The following is an 18,141-nucleotide window of genomic DNA, read 5'->3' on the forward strand; positions in this document are numbered from 1 at the left end:
AGAGAAGGGAGCAGACTCCTGGGCCTCCTGGGGCCCGGCCGCTCCGGGATGTCTGGGCTCCGGGAGCGGCGTGCCCGGGGCGCCTCCCTCGCGGGGTATTGTGGGACCACGAGTCGCTGGCGGCGGCGGGTCAGGACTACCCTTCCCAGGAGGCTGTGCGCGCCGCGTGGCACCTGGGAGTTGTGGTCCAGAGCGCCGGCGCGGCGGGCGGGGCGGGCGGGCGCGTGGACTACGCATCCTAGGATGCCGCGCGCGGCCACGGGGCCGAGGGTTTGAACCGGGGGTCTGTCGATCGCGGCGGGGCTGCGTCGGCTGCGGCGGGTGTGGGAGGTGGCGACGGCCGGGGCCGGGGTCCCTGCCCGGCTGCGGAGGCGGGCGCGACAGGCGCGGGGGTCGCTGCTCCTGAAGCGATGATGGGCAAGGAGGAGGAGATTGCGCGGATCGCCCGGAGGCTGGACAAGATGGTGACCAAGAAGAGCGCGGTGAGGGGCGCGGGCCGTCAGGACCCCGGGAACCCCGCCCCGCCGAGACCCCGTGGAGCCCGCCGACCCCCGTTAGGGCCGGAAGACGACCTGAGGGGCAGGACGAGACCCCTTCCCGGCAGAGACTAACCGGGACGCAGGGGAGACCCCTCACCCGTGGCCGAGACCCCTGCCCCGGGCCAGCCCTGCCGTTCACCCCCGCAACCCCGGCAGAGGCCGCGATCAGGCCTGGACCTTGTCCCGGGAGAGCCAGCCGCTCTGGACTCAGACCCCCCCCCTCGCCCGCAGTCACAAGCTCCTCACTCTTCCCTGTCCCTTAACTCCAGACCCCCAGCCTGGCCCGTAGACTCTTTCCTTGGCCCCGTCCCGCCTCTTGGAGCCCCCGGGGTGTTCGGGCCTCCTCTGCGGGCCGCCCCAGCCCCTTGCCTTCCTCCATCCCGGCCTGGGCATCCTCACGGGCCGAGCCCCGCCCCCCAACTCAGCCCTCTCCCACGCTCCGTCTCTTATAGCATTTGTCACCCTCTGTCTCCCATAGCATTTGTCGCCGGCAACAGTTTGGAGTCTGAGGTTGGATCCCCTTTTCTTCTGGAGCTTCCGTGCCTCCCCTGCCTCTTCCCAGACCTTGTCATCCTCCTTCACAGGCCAGCCAGATACTTGTCTTGCCTGTGGGCCCATTTTCTTCCCTGTCTGTCCCCACCCCACAAGAACCAGGTTTCTCTAATAAATTCTCTCCCTTCTTTAGCCAGGACTTAGCCCGCAGCAACTTGGGTTGTGGGTAGTTATGTGGACACCCTCCGAAAAGAGCTGGTGTGCTTATATAAGACCCAGGAGGTCGGGCAAGCCTTCTCTGGGAGTGTCTGGGCGCTGGAGCCTCTGGCCAGCTCTGTTCACTGCGGCCTGGGCCTCTGTTGTCTTGCGGCCACAGCGAGACTTTGGAGGAGGCTGTGTGTGAGGACTTTGAAGGGGCCAGGCCAGTGGGGGTCCAGTTCCGGCGTCATGACCTTGGCAACCTCTGCACCCTCCCACAGAAGCATCTTTAGAGGATGCTGCCTGCCTCCTGGGGGGCGGGGAGAGGTCTGGCCGCAGGTCGTTTGGAGCTCCTGGCTGGCTCAATAAATGTGACCTGTGCTTTCCCACCCAGACTGTGAACTCCTGGGGCAGGGCCAGCTGTGTGTCTGCCAGGCCAGCCCACAGCAGTGAAGGTGGCTGAGTCATGGGCTTTGGGTGATTTGTGCAGCCACCCCAGGGCTGTGTGACTGCAGTGGGGTTTTGGGGGAAGCTTTTTGGGCTGAGCAGAGTTGAATCTGGGTTCCTGTGACCAGCGTTCTGGACTGGGGTCTGCCCTGGGAAGGGGTAGGCTCCCACTCATTCCTGCTGGGTGCAGCACCCCCATCATTGCGTTCACACACACCCCGGAAAACTGGTCAGCACAAAGTAGGGGTCTGCGAACCATTCATAGCTGTTTCCAGAGATGACCTGAGAATGGAGTTGTTCCCCTTCTTAAAGGAGACAAAACACAAACGATAAAAGCTCTAGGTGGAAGACGCAAAGATGGGTCATGGAGCCAGGGGAGGGCTGGGTGGGGCTGGGCAGAACTGATGGGGGGTTTCTGGTGGAAGAACAGCTTGAGTAGAAGCCCCAGGGGAGAATGAGGAGGGGAGGAGGGCGCTGTGCAGTGGGGAGTGGGAGCCAGCAGAGCCTCCTGGGGGTCCCAGTGCCTGGGGGCCAGGTTTGGGGGTTTTTATGCCTCTGGTCCTGAGCCCACTGAGAGCCACGTAAGCTGGTGCAGGGCTTTCAGGGGACAGTGGCCTTGGCTCTGGCTATCACCTCAAGGCTGGACTCTGTACAGCCCAAGGGGCAGGGCCTGCCTGGGAGGGCTTAGGAGGGGCTGCAGCGTGAGCAGACATGCCACCCGGATTGCTGGGGTTGTGCGGGAGTGGGTGGGACAAGCCCCTCCCATGGTCTGTGGGTTGTGGGACTCTGATCAGGTCACCTTAGGGCTGAGGGAATGATACACACGTGGAAACACATGCATGTGTTACAGAGGAGATGGGGTGTTGCAGGGCACAGTTGCAGTTTTAAACAGGAGAGGCCTTGCTGAGAAGGTGTTGTTTAAATAAAGCCCGGGAGGGAGGGAGGGAGATGTCCTGGGAGGCTGCCCCAAGCAGTGGAGCTGTGGGTACGGAGGACCTCAGTGGTGGCTCAGCGCCCTTGGGGAGCACTGAGTTGCTGTGCCTGGTGTGGAAATGTGACCGGTTTGTGCCTGGCCTCATCAGTGTGGAGGACCTGGAGGAAACGCAGATCTTGGGTGGGGAGATGAGGCAGAGAGAATGGGGTGCATTGGAATTGTCCAGGCGAGGGGTGCTGGCCTGCTTGGGGGCAACTCAGAGGCCTGGAGGATAGATGAGGAGGGGGGCTGTGGGCCTTGTAGGTGTTGGCTGTGGCCGTGCCTGGAGTGGAGGGACCCTGAGAGTTTGGCCTCAGCTGGGGACACTGATGTTCCCGGGTTGGCCCTTCACAGCTGGCGGGGGGTGGGTGCTTTGGGGAGAGGCTGCCCTGCACATCAGGGCATCAAGACACAGGGGAGGGAATGAACCTGGGGCTGCACTTTCACCTGGGTGTGGCCCTGGCTGCTGGAGAGGGGCCATGGCTCTGAAGCCCCCTGATTGGCCAGGGGAGCTGGCATTTCTGTTCTGGTTTGGGTCAGTGACCTGAGATGGTTACAACGAAGTCAGTGAGGTCATTGCCACGGATGTGGATTACAACCTGGAATGCTTGAGCTGCAGAACCCCTCCCCTTCTTGACTGAGCAGTAAGGGCTCCCTGCTGTGGTGGCAGGAACACATGGGCAGAGCCCTGGGTGTCTCCAGGTAGAGGAATTTTGGTTTCTTTTTGACCCCAGGTTGAATCTCCAAATTGTCACTGCCTTGTATTCCCTTCCAGTAGGCAGAAGGAGGTGATCTTGTCCGTTGAGATCTAAAGTCCTTTATGAAGGTCCTCCTTCTCCTTCCAGGAGGGAGCCATGGATCTGCTGCGGGAGCTGAAGGCCATGCCTATCACGCTGCACCTGCTCCAGGTAGGTCCCTGCCTGCCCCAGGTCCAGGACAGCTCCTGGATGCAGCCCAGGGGATGGCAGTTCTGAGGGCACCTGGCAGGGCTTCCCCACCCTCCCCACCGGGCCTTAGTTGGCACAAATGCCTGTTCCTGAGGAGAGGGTCTCTGCCTTTCTCTGGGCTCAGTGGGACAGGGAGGGGAGTCTGAGGATAACCCATCTTGTCCTCCGTGGCTGAGGCTCCTGGGTTCCAAATGGGACAGTCGCCATTGGGAGAGGCATCTACCTCCCTGGCAGGTCCCGGGCTCCTGTCCTGTGGGAGCCACCAAGGGTCTGCCAGGAGAATCTGACCCCTAGGGTGGGCCCCTGCCTCCCCCTGACCCAGACCACTTGCCTTGTAGTCCACCCGAGTCGGGATGTCTGTCAACGCCCTTCGGAAGCAGAGCTCGGACGAGGAGGTCATTGCACTGGCCAAGTCCCTCATCAAGTCCTGGAAGAAGCTCCTGGGTGCGGCTCAGGCAGTGCCCACTGAGTGCTGGGGCAGGGGTCCGAGAAGTGCTGCCTCTTGCTGGTCAGCACGGTGTAGGGTGCTGGCAGTGCCCACCCTGAGCCAGGTCACTTGGGAGTGGGGCAGTGGCAAACCCAGACCATGAAGCACCCAGCTTGGGGCTGGCAGTGGATCAGTGGATGCCTGTCAGCATTGGCTGGGAGGTGTGGCCTAGGAGGCCAGGGTGTGTGCTGGGGGCAGGGTTCCAGATAGAATAAGGAGAGAAGAGAGTTGAGGCCAGGACTTGAACTGACAGCACTGAGAGACTGGGGTGAGTTGGGAGGTCACACAGAGGAAGGTCATGGCCAGGAGGCTGGGAAGTGCCGGGAGAAGGGAAGCGGGAGGGAGAAGGCAGGGCCGCCTCAGCTACTCAGAGGGAACAGAGGGGCAGCCCCCTGCCAGGGAAGGGAAGGGCTGAGCTGGGCTGGACTGAAGGCTGCCTCTTCCTGGAGACAGTGGGGTGACTGGGATTGCAAAGATGCTGCTGTCCAGGATGGAGGCAGCCCTCCTAGCTCTGTCCACACCCTTGTGAAACAGTCTCTCTCCAGCCCTGTGTGGCCCTCAGGCCGTGCATGGCACAAGCATGTCCTGGTCCCCAGCCCTTGGGCCTGGCTCTGGGCTTTCAGGAAGAGCCTCGTGGGGGACATGCTTGGTCTCTCTGGCCAGGACAGGCAGGAGGGTGGGCCCCAGAGAGGCCCCAGAGGTGGCCTTTGTGAGTGGGTGCTTGCATGGGAAAGGGTTCTGGGGAGGCAGCCTTGGGGCTGCAGAGACGGACAGGTTGCTGGGGAGGGTGAGGACCTCTTCAAAGAGGCTGGGCAGCCTCCTGGCCCCTGGCTCCTCTGGCTGGGTGGGGGCTGGGGGGCTGGGGGCTGGGGCTGGGGCCACGTTGGTGGTCGGGCTGAGGCTGTACCTTGGTGGTGGTCTGCGCTTCTCCCTCCTCTGCCTCCCCGTGATCAGCCCATCCCCTATCTTTCCTGCAGATGCTTCCGATGCCAAAGCCAGGGAGCGGGGGAGGGGCACGCCTCTGCCCACGTCCTCGAGGGATGCCTCAGAGGCCCCGGATCCCAGGTAGCACACCTGGAAGGCAGGTGCACACAGTCCTGCTTCCCAGCCTGTTTCCTTGCCGGAGAAAGGGTGCCAATCTCCGTGTGCCTAGGCACTGCTTTGAGGCCACACACAGAGTTGGTCGGCCTCATGCTGGACACTGGCCTTGTGGTGTGTCCCGCCTGCACTGACCACTTGAGACGCGGGTCTGTGTCCACCTGGCTGTCAGCTAGCCACCCTGGCCTCTTCCTCTGCCAAGAGCTGCTGTATACCCTGAGTGGGCCTGTTGGAGCCCCCTGGCCTCTTCCCCCAAGGCCCCCTGCTGGGTCTGGTTCTTGCTGGCCCACTCTGGCTTCCCCCTCAGCCTCACTCAACGAGGGTCCCTCCTTCCTGCAAAATTCTGCCCAGAACCAAAGGCGGGGGCCCAGCTCCCCTCTCCTGCCCTGCATGGGCATGTGTGGTCACCGCTGCCAGGGGGCGATGAGGGCTCTGTGGCCTGCAGCTGGGAGCTGGGGGTGCTTATTGTGGCAGGCTATAGCCGAGAGATGGCTTTGCCCTTGACCACACTGGGTTGCGGTGACTGGGCCACCAGGAGCTCATGGACACCTTTGCAAGTTGATTTTCCTCCAGTAAGCTGCCTGCTTCTGCCAGCTTCCACAGAAGGGATGAGGGGAGGGCTAGGTGGATGCAGCCTGGTCGTTGGGCAGCCCCATGTTGGGGTCCAGCCCTGAGGGGCATCCTTGTTCCATTCTGTATGTGCCCAGGGGGTCATCTGTGACAGCAGAACCTGGCCTTGGGCGGCCCCGCCTCGTCTCCCCCCAGACAGCTGTGGATGGCCCCGCCTCGTCTCCCCCGAGACAGACAGCTGTGGGCGGCCCCGCCTCGTCTCCCCCGAGACAGACAGCTGTGGGCGGCCCCGCCTCGTCTCCCCCGAGACAGACAGCTGTGGGCGGCCCCGCCTCGTCTCCCCCCAGACAGCTGTGGGCGGCCCTGCCTCGTCTCCCCCCAGACAGCTGTGGGCACCCCACCTCGTCTCCCCCGAGACAGACAGCTGTGGGCGGCCCCGCCTCATCTCCCCCCGAGACAGACAGCTGTGGGCGGCCCCGCCTCGTCTCCCCCGAGACAGACAGCTGTGGGCGGCCCCGCCTCGTCTCCCCCCAGACAGCTGTGGGTGGCCCCGCCTTGTCTCCCCCCAGACAGCTGTGGGTGGCCCCGCCTCGTCTCCCCCCAGACAGCTGTGGGCACCCCGCCTCGTCTCCCCCAAGACAGACAGCTGTGGGCACCCCACCTCGTCTCCCCCAAGACAGACAGCTGTGGGCGGCCCCGCCTCGTCTCCCCCGAGACAGACAGCTGTGGGCGGCCCCGCCTCGTCTTCCCCCAGACAGACAGCTGTGGGTGGCCCCGCCTCATCTCCCCCCAGACACCTGTGGGTGGCCCCGCCTCGTCTCCCCACAGACAGACAGCTGTGGGTGGCCCCGCCTCGTCTCCCCACAGACAGACAGCTGTGGGCACCCCCGCCTCGTCTCCCCCAAGACAGACAGCTGTGGGCACCCCACCTCGTCTCCCCCAAGACAGACAGCTGTGGGCGGCCCCGCCTCGTCTCCCCCCAGACAGACAGCTGTGGGCGGCCCCGCCTCGTCCCCCGAGACAGACAGCTGTGGGCGGCCCCGCCTCGTCCCCCGAGACAGACAGCTGTGGGCGGCCCCGCCTCGTCTCCCCCCAGACAGACAGCTGTGGGCGGCCCCGCCTCGTCTCCCCCCAGACAGACAGCTGTGGGCGGCCCCGCCTCGTCTCCCCCCAGACAGCTGTGGATGGCCCCGCCTCATCTCCCCTGAGACAGACAGCTGTGGGCGGCCCCGCCTCGTCTCCCCCCGAGACAGACAGCTGTGGGTGGCCCCGCCTCGTCTCCCCCCAGACAGCTGTGGGCGGCCCCGCGTCGTCTCCCCCCTAGACAGCTGTGGGTGGCCCTGCCTCGTCTCCCCCCGGACAGCTGTGGGCGCCCTGCCTCATCTTCCCCAAGACAGCTGTGGGTCTCTCCCTCTCCCTGACCAGGCAGCAGCTGCAGCTGTCCTCAGCAGAGTATTTGTGTTGCGGCCCAGTGGGTGGGCACCCCAGAGGTGGCAGGAACTGCCAGGTTCATTCTGATTGACTGGTGATGCTGCCCAGATGCTGACTGCTGGGTCTGGGATCCTGTTCCCACCTGGGGAGTACACCCTGACCCACTGAGGACCTCATGGCCCCCTCCCTCTTGGCTGCTGGGCACACCCCATGGGCATCTGGGCTGGACTCAACACAGGCAGGGCCACAGGCCACTGTTGGACTCTGGCAGAGTAGAATAAGCAGGGTTTGGAGAGGAATTATGCTGTGGCACCTGCTGCTTCTGGGACCAGTGTCTCGCTGGGGTGCCTGCAGCCTTGAGTCTGAACCCAGCTGACTCTGGCTCTCTGCAGCCGCAAGAGGCCGGAGCTGCCCAGGGCACCGTCGACTCCGAGGATCACCACATTTCCCCCGGTGCCTGTCACCTGCGATGCCGTGCGCAACAAGTGCCGCGAGATGCTGACTGCTGCCCTGCAGACGGACCGTGAGTGCGGCCAGCCCTGGCTCCTGACACCCACTGGGGTTCACAGGGTGGCCCGGGCCCCTGCCTGCCTGCTGAGGCTTCCCTCAGCCCATTGCTGTGGCCCCGGCAGGGGTGTGGGGCCTGTGCCTGGATCATGGGCCTCTTGCAGGGACCCAGATGTCCCGTCTAAGCTGCCAGGGTGTTTTGCAGGCAGAAGGGGTGGCAGGCGGAGAAACCAGTGGGGGCAGCTAGTCAGGGCTCCCTCTTGCAGATGACCACGTGGCCATCGGTGCGGACTGCCAGCGCCTGTCGGCTCAGATTGAGGAATATATCCTTTGGGTAGGGGCTGTGGGCCTGGGTTTCTGGTGGGGTCAGGAGGCTGCCTGGCCTGGCGCCCTCTGGTGGCTGCTGGATGCCACTGCCCAGCTGTCCAGGGGTCACCTGCCTAGGTGGTCACCTGCTGGGGTGGTCAGGCTGTCTCACCCCAGGAGGGCCCCCGGACCAGCTGAGGGGCTGATTCTGCCTGCTGGTAGGGCCTAGGTCCCCTGGGGCTGTAGCCTGAAGCTGGGTCTCAGTCAGGAATGGGCCTTGGGCAGAATTGGCCCTGCTGCCCTTCACCTCTCCACCAGGTGTGGGTGGGCAGACCGACCCCTGTGTGGCTGGGCAGAACCTTTCCAGACCCCACCCCAACATGGCCCCCAGCGGGGCAGGTGGTAGGTGGAGGGCAGCGATGTTGTCCTCAGGTGGGTCCTTAAAACACTTGCACGCATCTTCCGGGACGTTGGAAACACAGACATGAAATATAAGAACCGTGTACGGAGTCGTATCTCCAACCTGAAGGATGCCAAGAACCCTGACCTGCGGCGGAATGTGCTGTGTGGGGCCATAACACCTCAGCAGATCGCCGTGATGACCTCAGAGGTGAGCCCCTGTTGGAGGGGCTGGAGGGCTGCTCCCTCGGAGCGGTGGGCTAAGCCACTGGCCCCGTGCTCCAGGAGATGGCCAGTGACGAGCTGAAGGAGATCCGTAAGGCCATGACCAAGGAGGCCATCCGAGAGCACCAGATGGCCCGCACTGGCGGCACGCAGACAGACCTGTTCACCTGCGGGAAGTGCAGGAAGAAGAACTGCACCTACACACAGGTGAGCGGCCGCTGGGCACCCTCCCCCGGGCCCGGTGTCTTCAGGGCATCCAGTGCCCCTCCTTGGAGCCCATGCCTGTTCCTGCCTCTGCTGCATGAATTTCCCGAGCCTCTCAGTCCCTGACTAGGCTAAGGCATGATGGCCACCTTCAGGGACCACTCCCCTCTACCCAGGACCTCTGGGCCCCAGGGGGCAGCGTCTTGGGTGGTGGGGCCCACTTGTTGCAGGTACTCAAGTCAGAGGGCCTGGCCTGGCCTAGCCCAGCCTGAACAGAGGGCCCTTGAGGTGTTGATGTTGGTGGGAGGGCCATGCTGCCTGCTGCCTGGCAGTGACCGCAGGACCCTCAGTCCCTGCCATGGAGGGTGGACACTGAGTGTGCTGGGGAGACTGTGGATCCCATGAGATGGCAGGGACCCTGTTCAGAGGGGAGTGCAGCTGGGCGCAGTGCTCACATCTGTAATCCCAGCACTTTGGGAGGCCGAGGCAGGCGGATCATGAGGTCAGGAGTTCGAGATGAGCCTGACCAACATGGTGAAACCCCGTCTCTACTAAAAATACAAAAATTAGCCGGGCGTGGTGGCGCATGCCTATAATCCCAGCTACTCAGGAGGCTGAGGCAGGAGAATCGCTTGAACCCGGAAGGTGGAGGTTGCAGTGAGCCGAGATTGTGCCACTGCTCTCCAGCCTGGGCAACAGAGCGAGACTCCATCTTAAAAAAAAAAAAAAGAGGGGAGTGTGTCGAAGCGGCTGCTGCGCCTGGCAGATGGGACTCGTGAGGGGCTGCAAGGACAGCCCTTCCTTCCCCTCGAAGGCTGCATGGGGCCTGGGTTGGCGCAGAGCTTGCCTCTCTCCTGCTCCCAGCCGCTGGTCAGAACAGGCTCTGCCTGTGGCCGGAGGCTCACCCTTGGGCCTTCCGGAAGGCAGCCGCGGGCACTGGGGACCCCTGCTAGTTCCCCCCACCATTGGGACCCTCTTGCCCTCAGCCAAGTCTGGGCCCTGCTGGTCCCCAGCCAATGTGAGCTGCTTCAGGCCCACACAAGGGCCTCTGCCCCGATAGACTCTGTCTTCCTCTCCCAAAGGCTCAGCTCTGGAAGGTTGGAGTCACGAGGCGGCCTCAGATCAGGTCACCTGTGGGAGCTCAGTGGCTGCGAGGCCCGCACTGCCTGTGTTGAGGGGATACCATCTGCAGCAGAGCATGGAGGTGACCCTGGGCTCACCCAGCTCTCTTTACAGGTGCAGACCCGCAGCTCTGACGAGCCCATGACCACCTTTGTTGTCTGCAACGAGTGTGGAAACCGCTGGAAGGTGGGTGAGCGGGCTCAGGCTGCTCCTCCCAGCTCCATTCTCTGGAGGTGGGGTGTCTCAGCCTCTGTGGGGTCTGTGGTGTGAACTGGGGATGGCCCTGCCCGACCAGCCTCCTGGGAGTCTTGGGCATGGTGGGTTGAGACCCCAGCCTTGGGTGAGCCTGTGCGGCTTTCCACTCTGGGGGATCTCATGTGGCCACAAGGCTGGAGGCCTCACCCCCTTTCTCGCAGTTCTGCTGAGCCCTCGTGTAGATGTGCTGCAGCCTTGGGCCCTCCCCTGCCCACGTCCTCCGTTGACACAGCTTCTCTGGAGACCCTAGAAGGCGGCATGTCCTGCCCTCAACCTGCCTGCCTGGATTGCACCTTTCTGCCCTTTCCCCCTCGTTATTAAATGTTTCTTTTTGCCATCTTGTTCTCCTCAGCCGTTATTCCTGGTGGGCCCCCGTCCCTCATGTTTGACCCGTTCCCGCTGCTGTGGACAAGGCCCCTCCCTGGGGTCGGGCAGTGCTTGGGTTTGGCCCTGGTGGGTCAGCCCCAGGAGAGGAGCTTGGCTGACCTTCAGAGATCACCTGGGGCGGCTCTGCCTGTGAGGGCAGGTGGGGAGAGGGTCTTGTGTGTGTCCTGTGCAGGGCAGTGTCCTCCCCACCGCCTCAGGCATGGGCAGCTCGGGACCTCCCGGCACTTCGGGACAGCTTGTCCCCATGCTGCCTTCTCTGTTCTTGTGGGAGTTGTGGTCTCAGGGCCCTGAGCCAATTTTAGCTTCAACTCACTTAACTTCCCAGAAATGCAGGGGATGGGCTGGTGAGCACTCAACTCATGCGGCCTGTGAGATGGTAAAGATGACATTGGGCCTGGCACCAAGTGGCCCCTCCTGCCCCAGCCAGCCTGCCTCTGGGGACCCCGTCCAGCTGGGCCTGGGCGGCACTTCCTGTCGCCTCTTGACTTCTGAGGTGCTGTGGGTCGCACTGTTCTGGTCCCACTTTCAGCTAAGGAGGCTGAGGCCGAGGGCGTGGAGCTCATGCCCCGGGCAGGGTTAAGCACAGCCACCCACTGGGACCACTGTTCTGAGGAGGGGCCTGGTGGAGGCCAGGGCATGGGAAGAGGGCGAGCACATGGCTGGTGTCTCCCCTCCAAGGGGCACTGGAGCCCCTGCCCTGGGACAAGGAACTTCTCCCCAGTCCTGAGTCTGGGGCCACTCCTCATTCTCCAGTCGCTCCCCAGACTTGGACAAAAATGAGTAGAGACTTTGCTTTAAAAATATCTTCAATAATAAGACATCCTAGTTTTGGGGGGTTAGGGATAGAGATAAATATGAAACCTTTTTTTTGATAAAACACCTAGTAAGGACATGTTTCCAGGGTTAAAGTTCACGAACATATAAAACAGAAATTGGGTCCTGCCACCTTGAGTGCAGGATTCTGAGGTCCTACATCTGGTTCTGAGGTTCTGGGTTTGATTCTGGGGTACAGACAGCTCAAGTAGGAGGTCTCCTTATGTCACAAAACTACACGATGCGGAGGTTCTGTTCCCCACCAAAGGCTTGTCTGGGGCCCATTGGCTGCCTGGGGAGGAAGCCCCAGCGAGGCTCATGGGTCCAGCATGGCTCCTGGGAGGACCCCTACTCTCACCACGCAAGAGCCCCCAGCCAGGAGCACTGGGCCAGCCAGCTGCGGGCCGATGAGGGGGCTTCTGGCCCGCCCTGCACCTGGAGTTCCTGCTTGGCCACGGGTGGGCAGAGCCAGGAGACACAGCACTCCCCACTGGGTCTAGGACCGTCTCCGCGGGTGGGGATCCCAGCCGGCCAGGCTGGGCTTGCAGGTGTGCGCCCCGACAGCCCTGCCGATACCAACACCTGAAGGGAACCCAGAGTCGGCCATAGGAGGCGGCAGGGTCTGTGCTGCTGGGGGCGGCCTAGGCCTCGGAGGAGGACTGTGAGGGCCCCTGCAGCAGCAGGGCACGGTAGGTGGGAGAGCTGAGGAAGCGTGGGTATGAGTCCCGGTGCATGAGCGTGTAGATCTGCAGCTGTGCGTCGTCAAACGTGTGCGCGGACGGCTCCTGCATCTTCTTGTTGATGCCCTCCCGCACACGGGAGTCCAGGCTCACCTGTAGGACAAGGCACTGAGGTCAGGGGGCTCGGGAGCTGCCTTCCCCACCTAGTGCCTGGAGCAGGCGGCCCCCTGCCCGTTCTGGTGTCTGGCGCACCTCCTTGGGGGACAGGATGGACACGTAGTCCTCGTAGATGAGCCTCGCCTTCTCGTCCACCACATGCTGGTTGGCCTCGGCCTTCAGCTCCTCACAGGCCAGCCAGAAGAGCATGTTCTCCTCGCTGTACTCTGTCCGCAGGAACGCCCGGAACACGCTGCGTCCCGCTGGGCTGTGCATCAGCTTGTCAAAAGACTGCGCCCAGCTCTGCACATCCTCAGGACTTGGCGTGGCACTGCAGGCATTGGGGCCAGGCTACGTCAGGCCCAAGTCTCCCGGTCTGGGGCCCCCCAACACACACACACCAGCCGGCTGGACTCACCATACTTCACAGCTGGGGAGGGGCTGCAGCTTGCTCTCCCGGGAGGCCTGCCACGCGCGCCGCCGCTGTTGGTTCCTAGTGGCAGAGAGGAAGCAGCAATGCTGTGGGCACACACGCCTCCACGGCCACACGGGCCCTCAGCACATGGGCAGGCACCTGACACACATGGGCACCCACTGCAGGAGGGCAGCCCCTGGAGCTGGCTCCTCCCACACTCTCCTGGGAAAGGGTGTCCATGCTCCCTGTCAGTCGCTCCCAAATTCCCCACAGAATCTGCAGTCCAGGTTACTGTCCCTGCCACAGTGCCCAGACTACAGACTCTGCCGTCTTCCATTCCAGCGGTGTGACCCAGTGCCCGCGAGTCTCTGGCCTTCCAGGAGGGGCCCTTCGGCTCCTGGTGCTCCTCCCCACCCCTGGCCCACTGGGCAGCCTCCTCCACCCACCCATGCCCACCCCACATGAGGCTGAGAAGCAGGTATGCCACCTCTCCTTCTGCTTCTGCTCCCCTGGGGGAGATGGGGTGGGGCAAGATGAGGGGCCACAAGGAGCTGGGAGATCCCTGAACACCTGGGAGGCCAGAAGGGTCATGTGCCTGGGAACAGGGCCACCCATGGGAGTGTGCCTGGGAACAGGGCCACCCTGCTCCTGGGCCTGATCTTGGCCTGTCCCTGTCCCACCGATGGGGCCACACGCTGCAGGTCTGGCATGTCAGCAGTGTGTCTTGTCAGCTGACGCAGGTGAGAGCCCCAAACCCCTGTGTCTACACTCCTTCAGGTCCTGGAGGCTGATTCCTGGTTCTCTCAAGGGAAGCAGCTTCTTTGCCTTGGCTCCTAGCACCCTATCAGTGCTGGACCCAAATGCATACCCGGCTGACCTCTCTCCAGGGCACTTGGACGGCTGGCAGACATCGTGCACCCAAACGTCCTGACAGAACTAGGCCCCTGGACTGCTCCCACCCCCTTTCCCGACTGCCCCCTGGCCGCCCCCAGCTTGCCCGTGGGTCAGCTGACCCCACCTTGGGTCCAGAAGCGCTGTCCTCTCATCAGCCAGGGCCTGAAGCCTGAATAGGGCCAGGCTTCTGCAAGGCGTGAAAACATCCACCAGCTCCCCTACACTCCTAGGAAATCTGTTACCATCTGAGAGCCCCACTCTCACCCTCACAGGGATTCCCAGAGACGCCCCGGCCACCGCCCCTTGCTCTTCTTCCCCACGCATGCTGTCCGGGAAGCTCTTGGCCATCACCCCAGGGCCAGCAGTTCCTTTATTCGGGTCTCTGCTCAAACGTCCCTCCACCCCACACAGTCTATGGGATCTGTGTCTTTCTTTCTTTCTTTTTTTTTTTTTGAGACGGAGTTTTGCTCTTGTTGCCCAGGCTGGAGTGCAATGGCACGATCTCGGCTCACCACAACCTCCGCCTCCCAGGTTCAAGCCATTCTCCTGCCTCAGCCTCCCGAGTAGCTGGGATTACAGGCATGCGCCACCACGCCTGGCTAATTTTGTATTTTTAGTAGAGACAGGGTTTCTCCATGTTGGTCAGGCTGATCTCGAACTCCCAACCTCAGGTGATCCGCCCGCCTCGCCCTCCCAGAGTGCTGGGACTACAGGCGTGAGCCACTGCACCCGGCCTGTGCCTGTCTTACTCCACCGCAGGCCCCCAGGGCCTAGCCTGGGCTAGCTCACAGCAGCATGGTTAAAGCACATGCCACGTAAATGGGCACAGGCATGTACACAGCACACGGACATACCCTTGGCATGACAGGTACAAGAGCCATACATAAGCCCCCTGGGGCCAAGGCACTGGCCACTCATCACCAGGGCCCAACAGACCCTGGACAGGACAGTGCTGTGAGGTGGCAGGGGCATCCTACCTGCGGGGATGCCTCGGAAGCCACCACTGGGTCCCCTCCTGGGTCTGCTTGGCCCCACGCCCTTGACCCCCTCGCCAGCTGGGCACCCCAGGCCCTACTTACCAGGAGCAGCTACAGCAGCAGCACCAGCACAGGCAGCAGGGGTTGCGGCTGGGAGCCGCTGGAGAGGCTGCATCATGACTGGACATTGAAGGGGGCCGGTCCGCCTCCTCTGGCCCTGTGATCTGGGGAAAAATGGGGCTACCTCAGCCTTCAGGTCAGAACCCACCAGACCCTCCACCTCTCCCCCACCTTCCCATGGGTGGCCCTGTTCCCAGGCACATGACCCTTCTGGCCTCCCGGGTGTTCAGGGATCTCCCAGCTCCTTGTGGCCCCTCAGCTTGCCCCACCCCGTCTCCCCCAGGGGAGCAGAGGCAGAGGGGGAGGTGGCATACCTGCTTCTCAGCCTCATGTGGGGTGGGCATGGGTGGGTGGAGGAGGTTGCCCAGGCTCCGTGGTACCAGCTCTCAGACCCTCACCACAGCCTGGGGGTCTGGGGAGAGGGGCCAAGGTTCTGACTGAGAACCTGAAACCCCAGCCCCTGCCTACCCCTTAGGAGGGGTCCTGAGAGGGTGTCTCCCTAGTGGGGCCTGCTCCTGCCTCTGGACCCGGCTCTGCCTAGAGCTTCTACCCCAACCCCAAGCTTACAGCAGGGCTGGGAGGGGGTCCAGGATCATCGAGGAGGGAGCTGCAGCAGCTTCTGGCCCCTCCTCCCAGGCTGGGCCCCAGATGAGGCCCCCACAGGAGGTTCCGAGACACCCCCATCCGCTCACTCCCTGGGAAGCCGGAAGCCTGGGTTCCTCTTTCTTGGTTTCCGGCTCCCAGCCCCTCCCAAAGGGGCCCCGAGAGTCTGGGGCTACCAACTGGTGCGTGCGGGTGGTGGCCAGACTTGCTTCTAGGGTGTCTGGGGTGGGGAGTGGGCAGAGTGGCTTCCCACCAAGAGTCCAGGTCTGTCTGTGGGTCCCAGAGGTCTCAGCCAGGGGCAGCAGGCTAGACCAGCAGCAGTGAGGATTTAAGCGGGACTCAGGCTGGACTTCCTGAGCGTGTGGGAAGGGGGGGCAGGGCCCCGGTGAGGAGGGACATGCCCCCCAAACATGGATCTTTAGTCCTGCTACCTCCCACCCAAGACTTCCCTCCCTCCTTGCCTACTGCCTCTAGGCTGTGGAACCAAGGCCCTACCACAGGGTGCACCAGCCAGGGAAGTGGGGGTGGCAGTGGGTGGGGGGCACCCTGCTCCCCAGTCGAAGCCTCGGAGTCCCTGGGGGGGGGTGTGGTGTGGTGCATGTCCCTCCCAGCGTTGGGGTGCACCATCTGCAGGGGAGGTGCACCAGGAGCGCCAAAGCTGTGAGTGGCCCTCGTGCCACCTAAGATGCCACTTCGAATCCCAAGTCTCCTTGGGCGATGGCACAGGGGGGCCAATCAGTGCCCCGGAGGCAGTTGTGAACACCTGCGCCCACTTCTGCCCAGGGCAGGGAGGGGCCTCCGTGCACATCCGCCACCCTCCTCATCTGCCACCCTCCTCCCTGGCCAGGAAGCACACAACTTGGTTCTACTTTATTTTCTCAATCTTCATCCCCCCTGCCACGCCTCCCCTAGCTCGTGGCCTTTGAATGCTTGTTTCTGGCTGGTTGGCCTCTCTTGGCCTCCTGGGACGGTGTGTGAATGGCCCTTAGAGGAGACAGTGCTGGAGTTCTGCACTCTTAGGGCCCCCAATACCCCCGAGGCCTGGGCATGCAGAGGCCACTGCCCTGGCCCAAGTCTGGGGCAGGTGCAGCATCCCCTGGGACCTCGGCCCCTCACCACTGGCCCAGCTTCCTCTGAGACTGGGGGTCCCACGGGCTCCTAGCAAGTAGATAAGGAGACAGAAAGTAGCCCTGCAGCTGGGCTTTCTTTCAGGGGTCAAGTTTCTAGGGAAAGGAAGGGGCGTGGCAACCTGAGGTTTGGTAGCTGTACCCAGACGGGGCTGTCTGTGGCTTCCCCAGGCAGCGGTTCTTCCTCCTCTCTGTCCCCACCCAGGGTCCTCCCCCACACTCTAGCACCCCAGAGACTGTCCCCCTGGGCTACCATCTCCACCCCAACTCTGAACTGGAGGAGGGGACGTGTTTAGGGGTGCAGGGCCGGGGTGCTAGGGGCTGCATTTGCTGCAGAGCAGGGAGCCAGCCCCTTCTTTCCCAGTTGCAGGCCCTGGACCTGGTCACCTGTCCCTGGATCTGGTTTCCTGTACCCTTCTCAGGTCAACTGGGGCAACCCATGTCCCCAGGCTACCCCCCCGTCTCTCCTGGGGGATACAGAGTCTCAACTAGGGTCCTCCTGCTTGTCATCCTGGCATTGGGGACCCCCTTCCCCAGCCTCCCAGGCTTTGGCCCCCAAGTCTGGGATGGGAGAGTCTGGACAGGCGGCACGTCTGGTCTCTGGGGATAGAGGCTCCCTTGGGAGTGGCTGCCGCTTTGCTCCACAGAAGGAAAAAGAACGTCCCAGAGCCTGCCCAGTCCAAAAAAAGAATAAGAAAATGTGACAATCCTAGAAAAAAACGTCCTGACCTTTGGGGGGGTTGAGGAGGGGCTCCATTCTCAGTTCTTAGCTCCCACCCAGGGCCTTTCCCATCTGCCACCCTCCACATCTGGCTGGTGGGCAAGCCCTGGCCTGGCCCCTCCAAGGAAGGCCAGCTCTCTCCACCTCTGAAATGGTGGTGGTGACCCACCCACCACACTCCTCTCTCTGTTGTTAGGGTCCAGTCTGGAGGAGCCTGTGTCCTCCTCCAGGCGACTCTTTCTCCAGCCTCTGGCGCCCCCACCCCTACCTCAAGGCTCCCTACTCACCAGCAACCCAAAGGCGGGGTGGGGGCAGGAGGGGCCAGGTTGGGTCTGGGCCCCACCCTGGCTGCCGAAGGGGCGTGCACTGCAGCAGCAGGGACTCAAGTCAGACGGCAGGAGGGACTCCTGCGGCGCTCTGGAGGGAGGCTAGCGCCAGGAGCCCCCGATCGGCTGGGGCTGGGGGCGCAGCGCCTCCCCTACAGCTCGAAGGGCTGAGTGGCTGCCAGATCCAGCGGGGTGGGGGCGGGGGCGGACAGGGTGTCCCGCCCCGGTCCCTCCTCACCGGGCTGAGAGGGGGAGGGAGACGCGGAAACCTGGGTTCTTCCGGCCCCCACCTTTGAGCAATCACTTCCCCAGGCTTTGAGCTCCAGAAAAAGGGGAACCCGGCTGCAGCGCCCCCTCCCCCAGGCGCGGGGGGCGGGCTCCAGTTCCACTGCGGCCCAGGGTCCACGTGGACCTGGCGGCGGGAGCCCTTGGGGTTCGAGTCCCGTGCGCCGGCTCCCGAAGCTCCCGCCCAGCACGGTCCCCGGGCCCCGGCCGGGAGGGGCAGGGCCGCTGTCCCCGGCGCCGCGCGCGCGCGCGCGCACTCACCAGCCGCGCTCCCGAGCCACTCGCGCCGCCGCCGGCCCGCGCGCTCCAAGGTCCGGCCCGACAGTCGGGGAGGGGGCGCGGGGGCGCAGTGCGCAGGCGCCTGGGCAGCACTTCCCCAAAGCCAGGGGCCGGGACTTCCTCGCGCCGGCAGGCGCCGGGCCCGCCCCGCCCGCCGC

The 18,141-nt window shown here is 63.6% G+C and overlaps 2 protein-coding genes across 8 annotated transcripts; one reads left to right on the forward strand and one right to left on the reverse strand.

The window, feature by feature from the left end:
* Positions 1 to 223: 223 nt before the first annotated feature.
* On the forward strand, positions 224 to 10,537 carry TCEA2 (transcription elongation factor A2). Of its 4 annotated transcripts, XM_054467644.2 has the most exons (10): positions 224 to 482; positions 3,495 to 3,557; positions 3,935 to 4,040; positions 5,061 to 5,148; positions 7,575 to 7,705; positions 7,956 to 8,012; positions 8,451 to 8,605; positions 8,680 to 8,826; positions 10,060 to 10,131; positions 10,362 to 10,537. In XM_054467644.2, the coding sequence occupies exons 1-10, from the start codon at positions 411 to 413 to the stop codon at positions 10,368 to 10,370; spliced, it is 900 nt and encodes a 299-aa protein (XP_054323619.1). In that variant the 5' UTR covers positions 224 to 410; the 3' UTR covers positions 10,371 to 10,537. The 4 variants fall into 4 exon arrangements, with proteins under 4 accessions (XP_054323619.1, XP_063515559.1, XP_063515560.1 ...); XM_063659489.1 differs by having other exon boundaries at positions 247 to 482; positions 10,060 to 10,537; XM_063659490.1 differs by having other exon boundaries at positions 248 to 482; positions 3,425 to 3,557; positions 10,060 to 10,537.
* Positions 10,538 to 11,375: 838 nt separating this feature from the next.
* RGS19 (regulator of G protein signaling 19) lies at positions 11,376 to 18,131 on the reverse strand. 4 transcript variants are annotated; one of them, XM_054468163.2, is made up of 6 exons: positions 17,966 to 18,131; positions 14,957 to 15,054; positions 14,625 to 14,746; positions 12,655 to 12,729; positions 12,333 to 12,567; positions 11,376 to 12,233 (listed from the first exon to the last, which is right to left on the reverse strand). In XM_054468163.2, exons 2-6 carry the CDS (start codon positions 14,984 to 14,986, stop codon positions 12,042 to 12,044), a joined length of 654 nt encoding a protein of 217 aa, XP_054324138.1. In that variant the 5' UTR covers positions 14,987 to 15,054; positions 17,966 to 18,131; the 3' UTR covers positions 11,376 to 12,041. The 4 variants fall into 4 exon arrangements, with proteins under 4 accessions (XP_054324138.1, XP_054324136.1, XP_054324140.1 ...); XM_054468161.2 differs by lacking the exon at positions 17,966 to 18,131 and adding an exon at positions 17,381 to 17,952; XM_054468165.2 differs by lacking the exon at positions 14,957 to 15,054 and having other exon boundaries at positions 17,966 to 18,099.
* Between the last annotated feature and the right edge of the window lie 10 nt (positions 18,132 to 18,141).

This window comes from Pongo pygmaeus, chromosome 21 (assembly GCF_028885625.2).
Source record: "Pongo pygmaeus isolate AG05252 chromosome 21, NHGRI_mPonPyg2-v2.0_pri, whole genome shotgun sequence".
NCBI classification, from domain to species: domain Eukaryota; kingdom Metazoa; phylum Chordata; class Mammalia; order Primates; family Hominidae; genus Pongo; species Pongo pygmaeus.

Coding starts and splice junctions, on each gene's coding strand:
- TCEA2 (XM_063659489.1), top strand. CDS start 411: ATGATGGGCAAGGAGGAGGAGATTGCGCGGATCGCCCGGAGGCTGGAC. Junction 5,149..7,574: donor TCAGAGGCCCCGGATCCCAG/GTAGCACACCTG, acceptor GGCTCTCTGCAG/CCGCAAGAGGCCGGAGCTGC. Junction 7,706..7,955: donor TGCTGCCCTGCAGACGGACC/GTGAGTGCGGCC, acceptor TCCCTCTTGCAG/ATGACCACGTGGCCATCGGT.
- RGS19 (XM_054468163.2), bottom strand. CDS start 14,986: ATGCCCACCCCACATGAGGCTGAGAAGCAG. Junction 14,747..14,956: donor CACATGAGGCTGAGAAGCAG/GTATGCCACCTC, acceptor ATTTTTCCCCAG/ATCACAGGGCCAGAGGAGGC. Junction 12,234..12,332: donor CCATCCTGTCCCCCAAGGAG/GTGCGCCAGACA, acceptor CTTGTCCTACAG/GTGAGCCTGGACTCCCGTGT.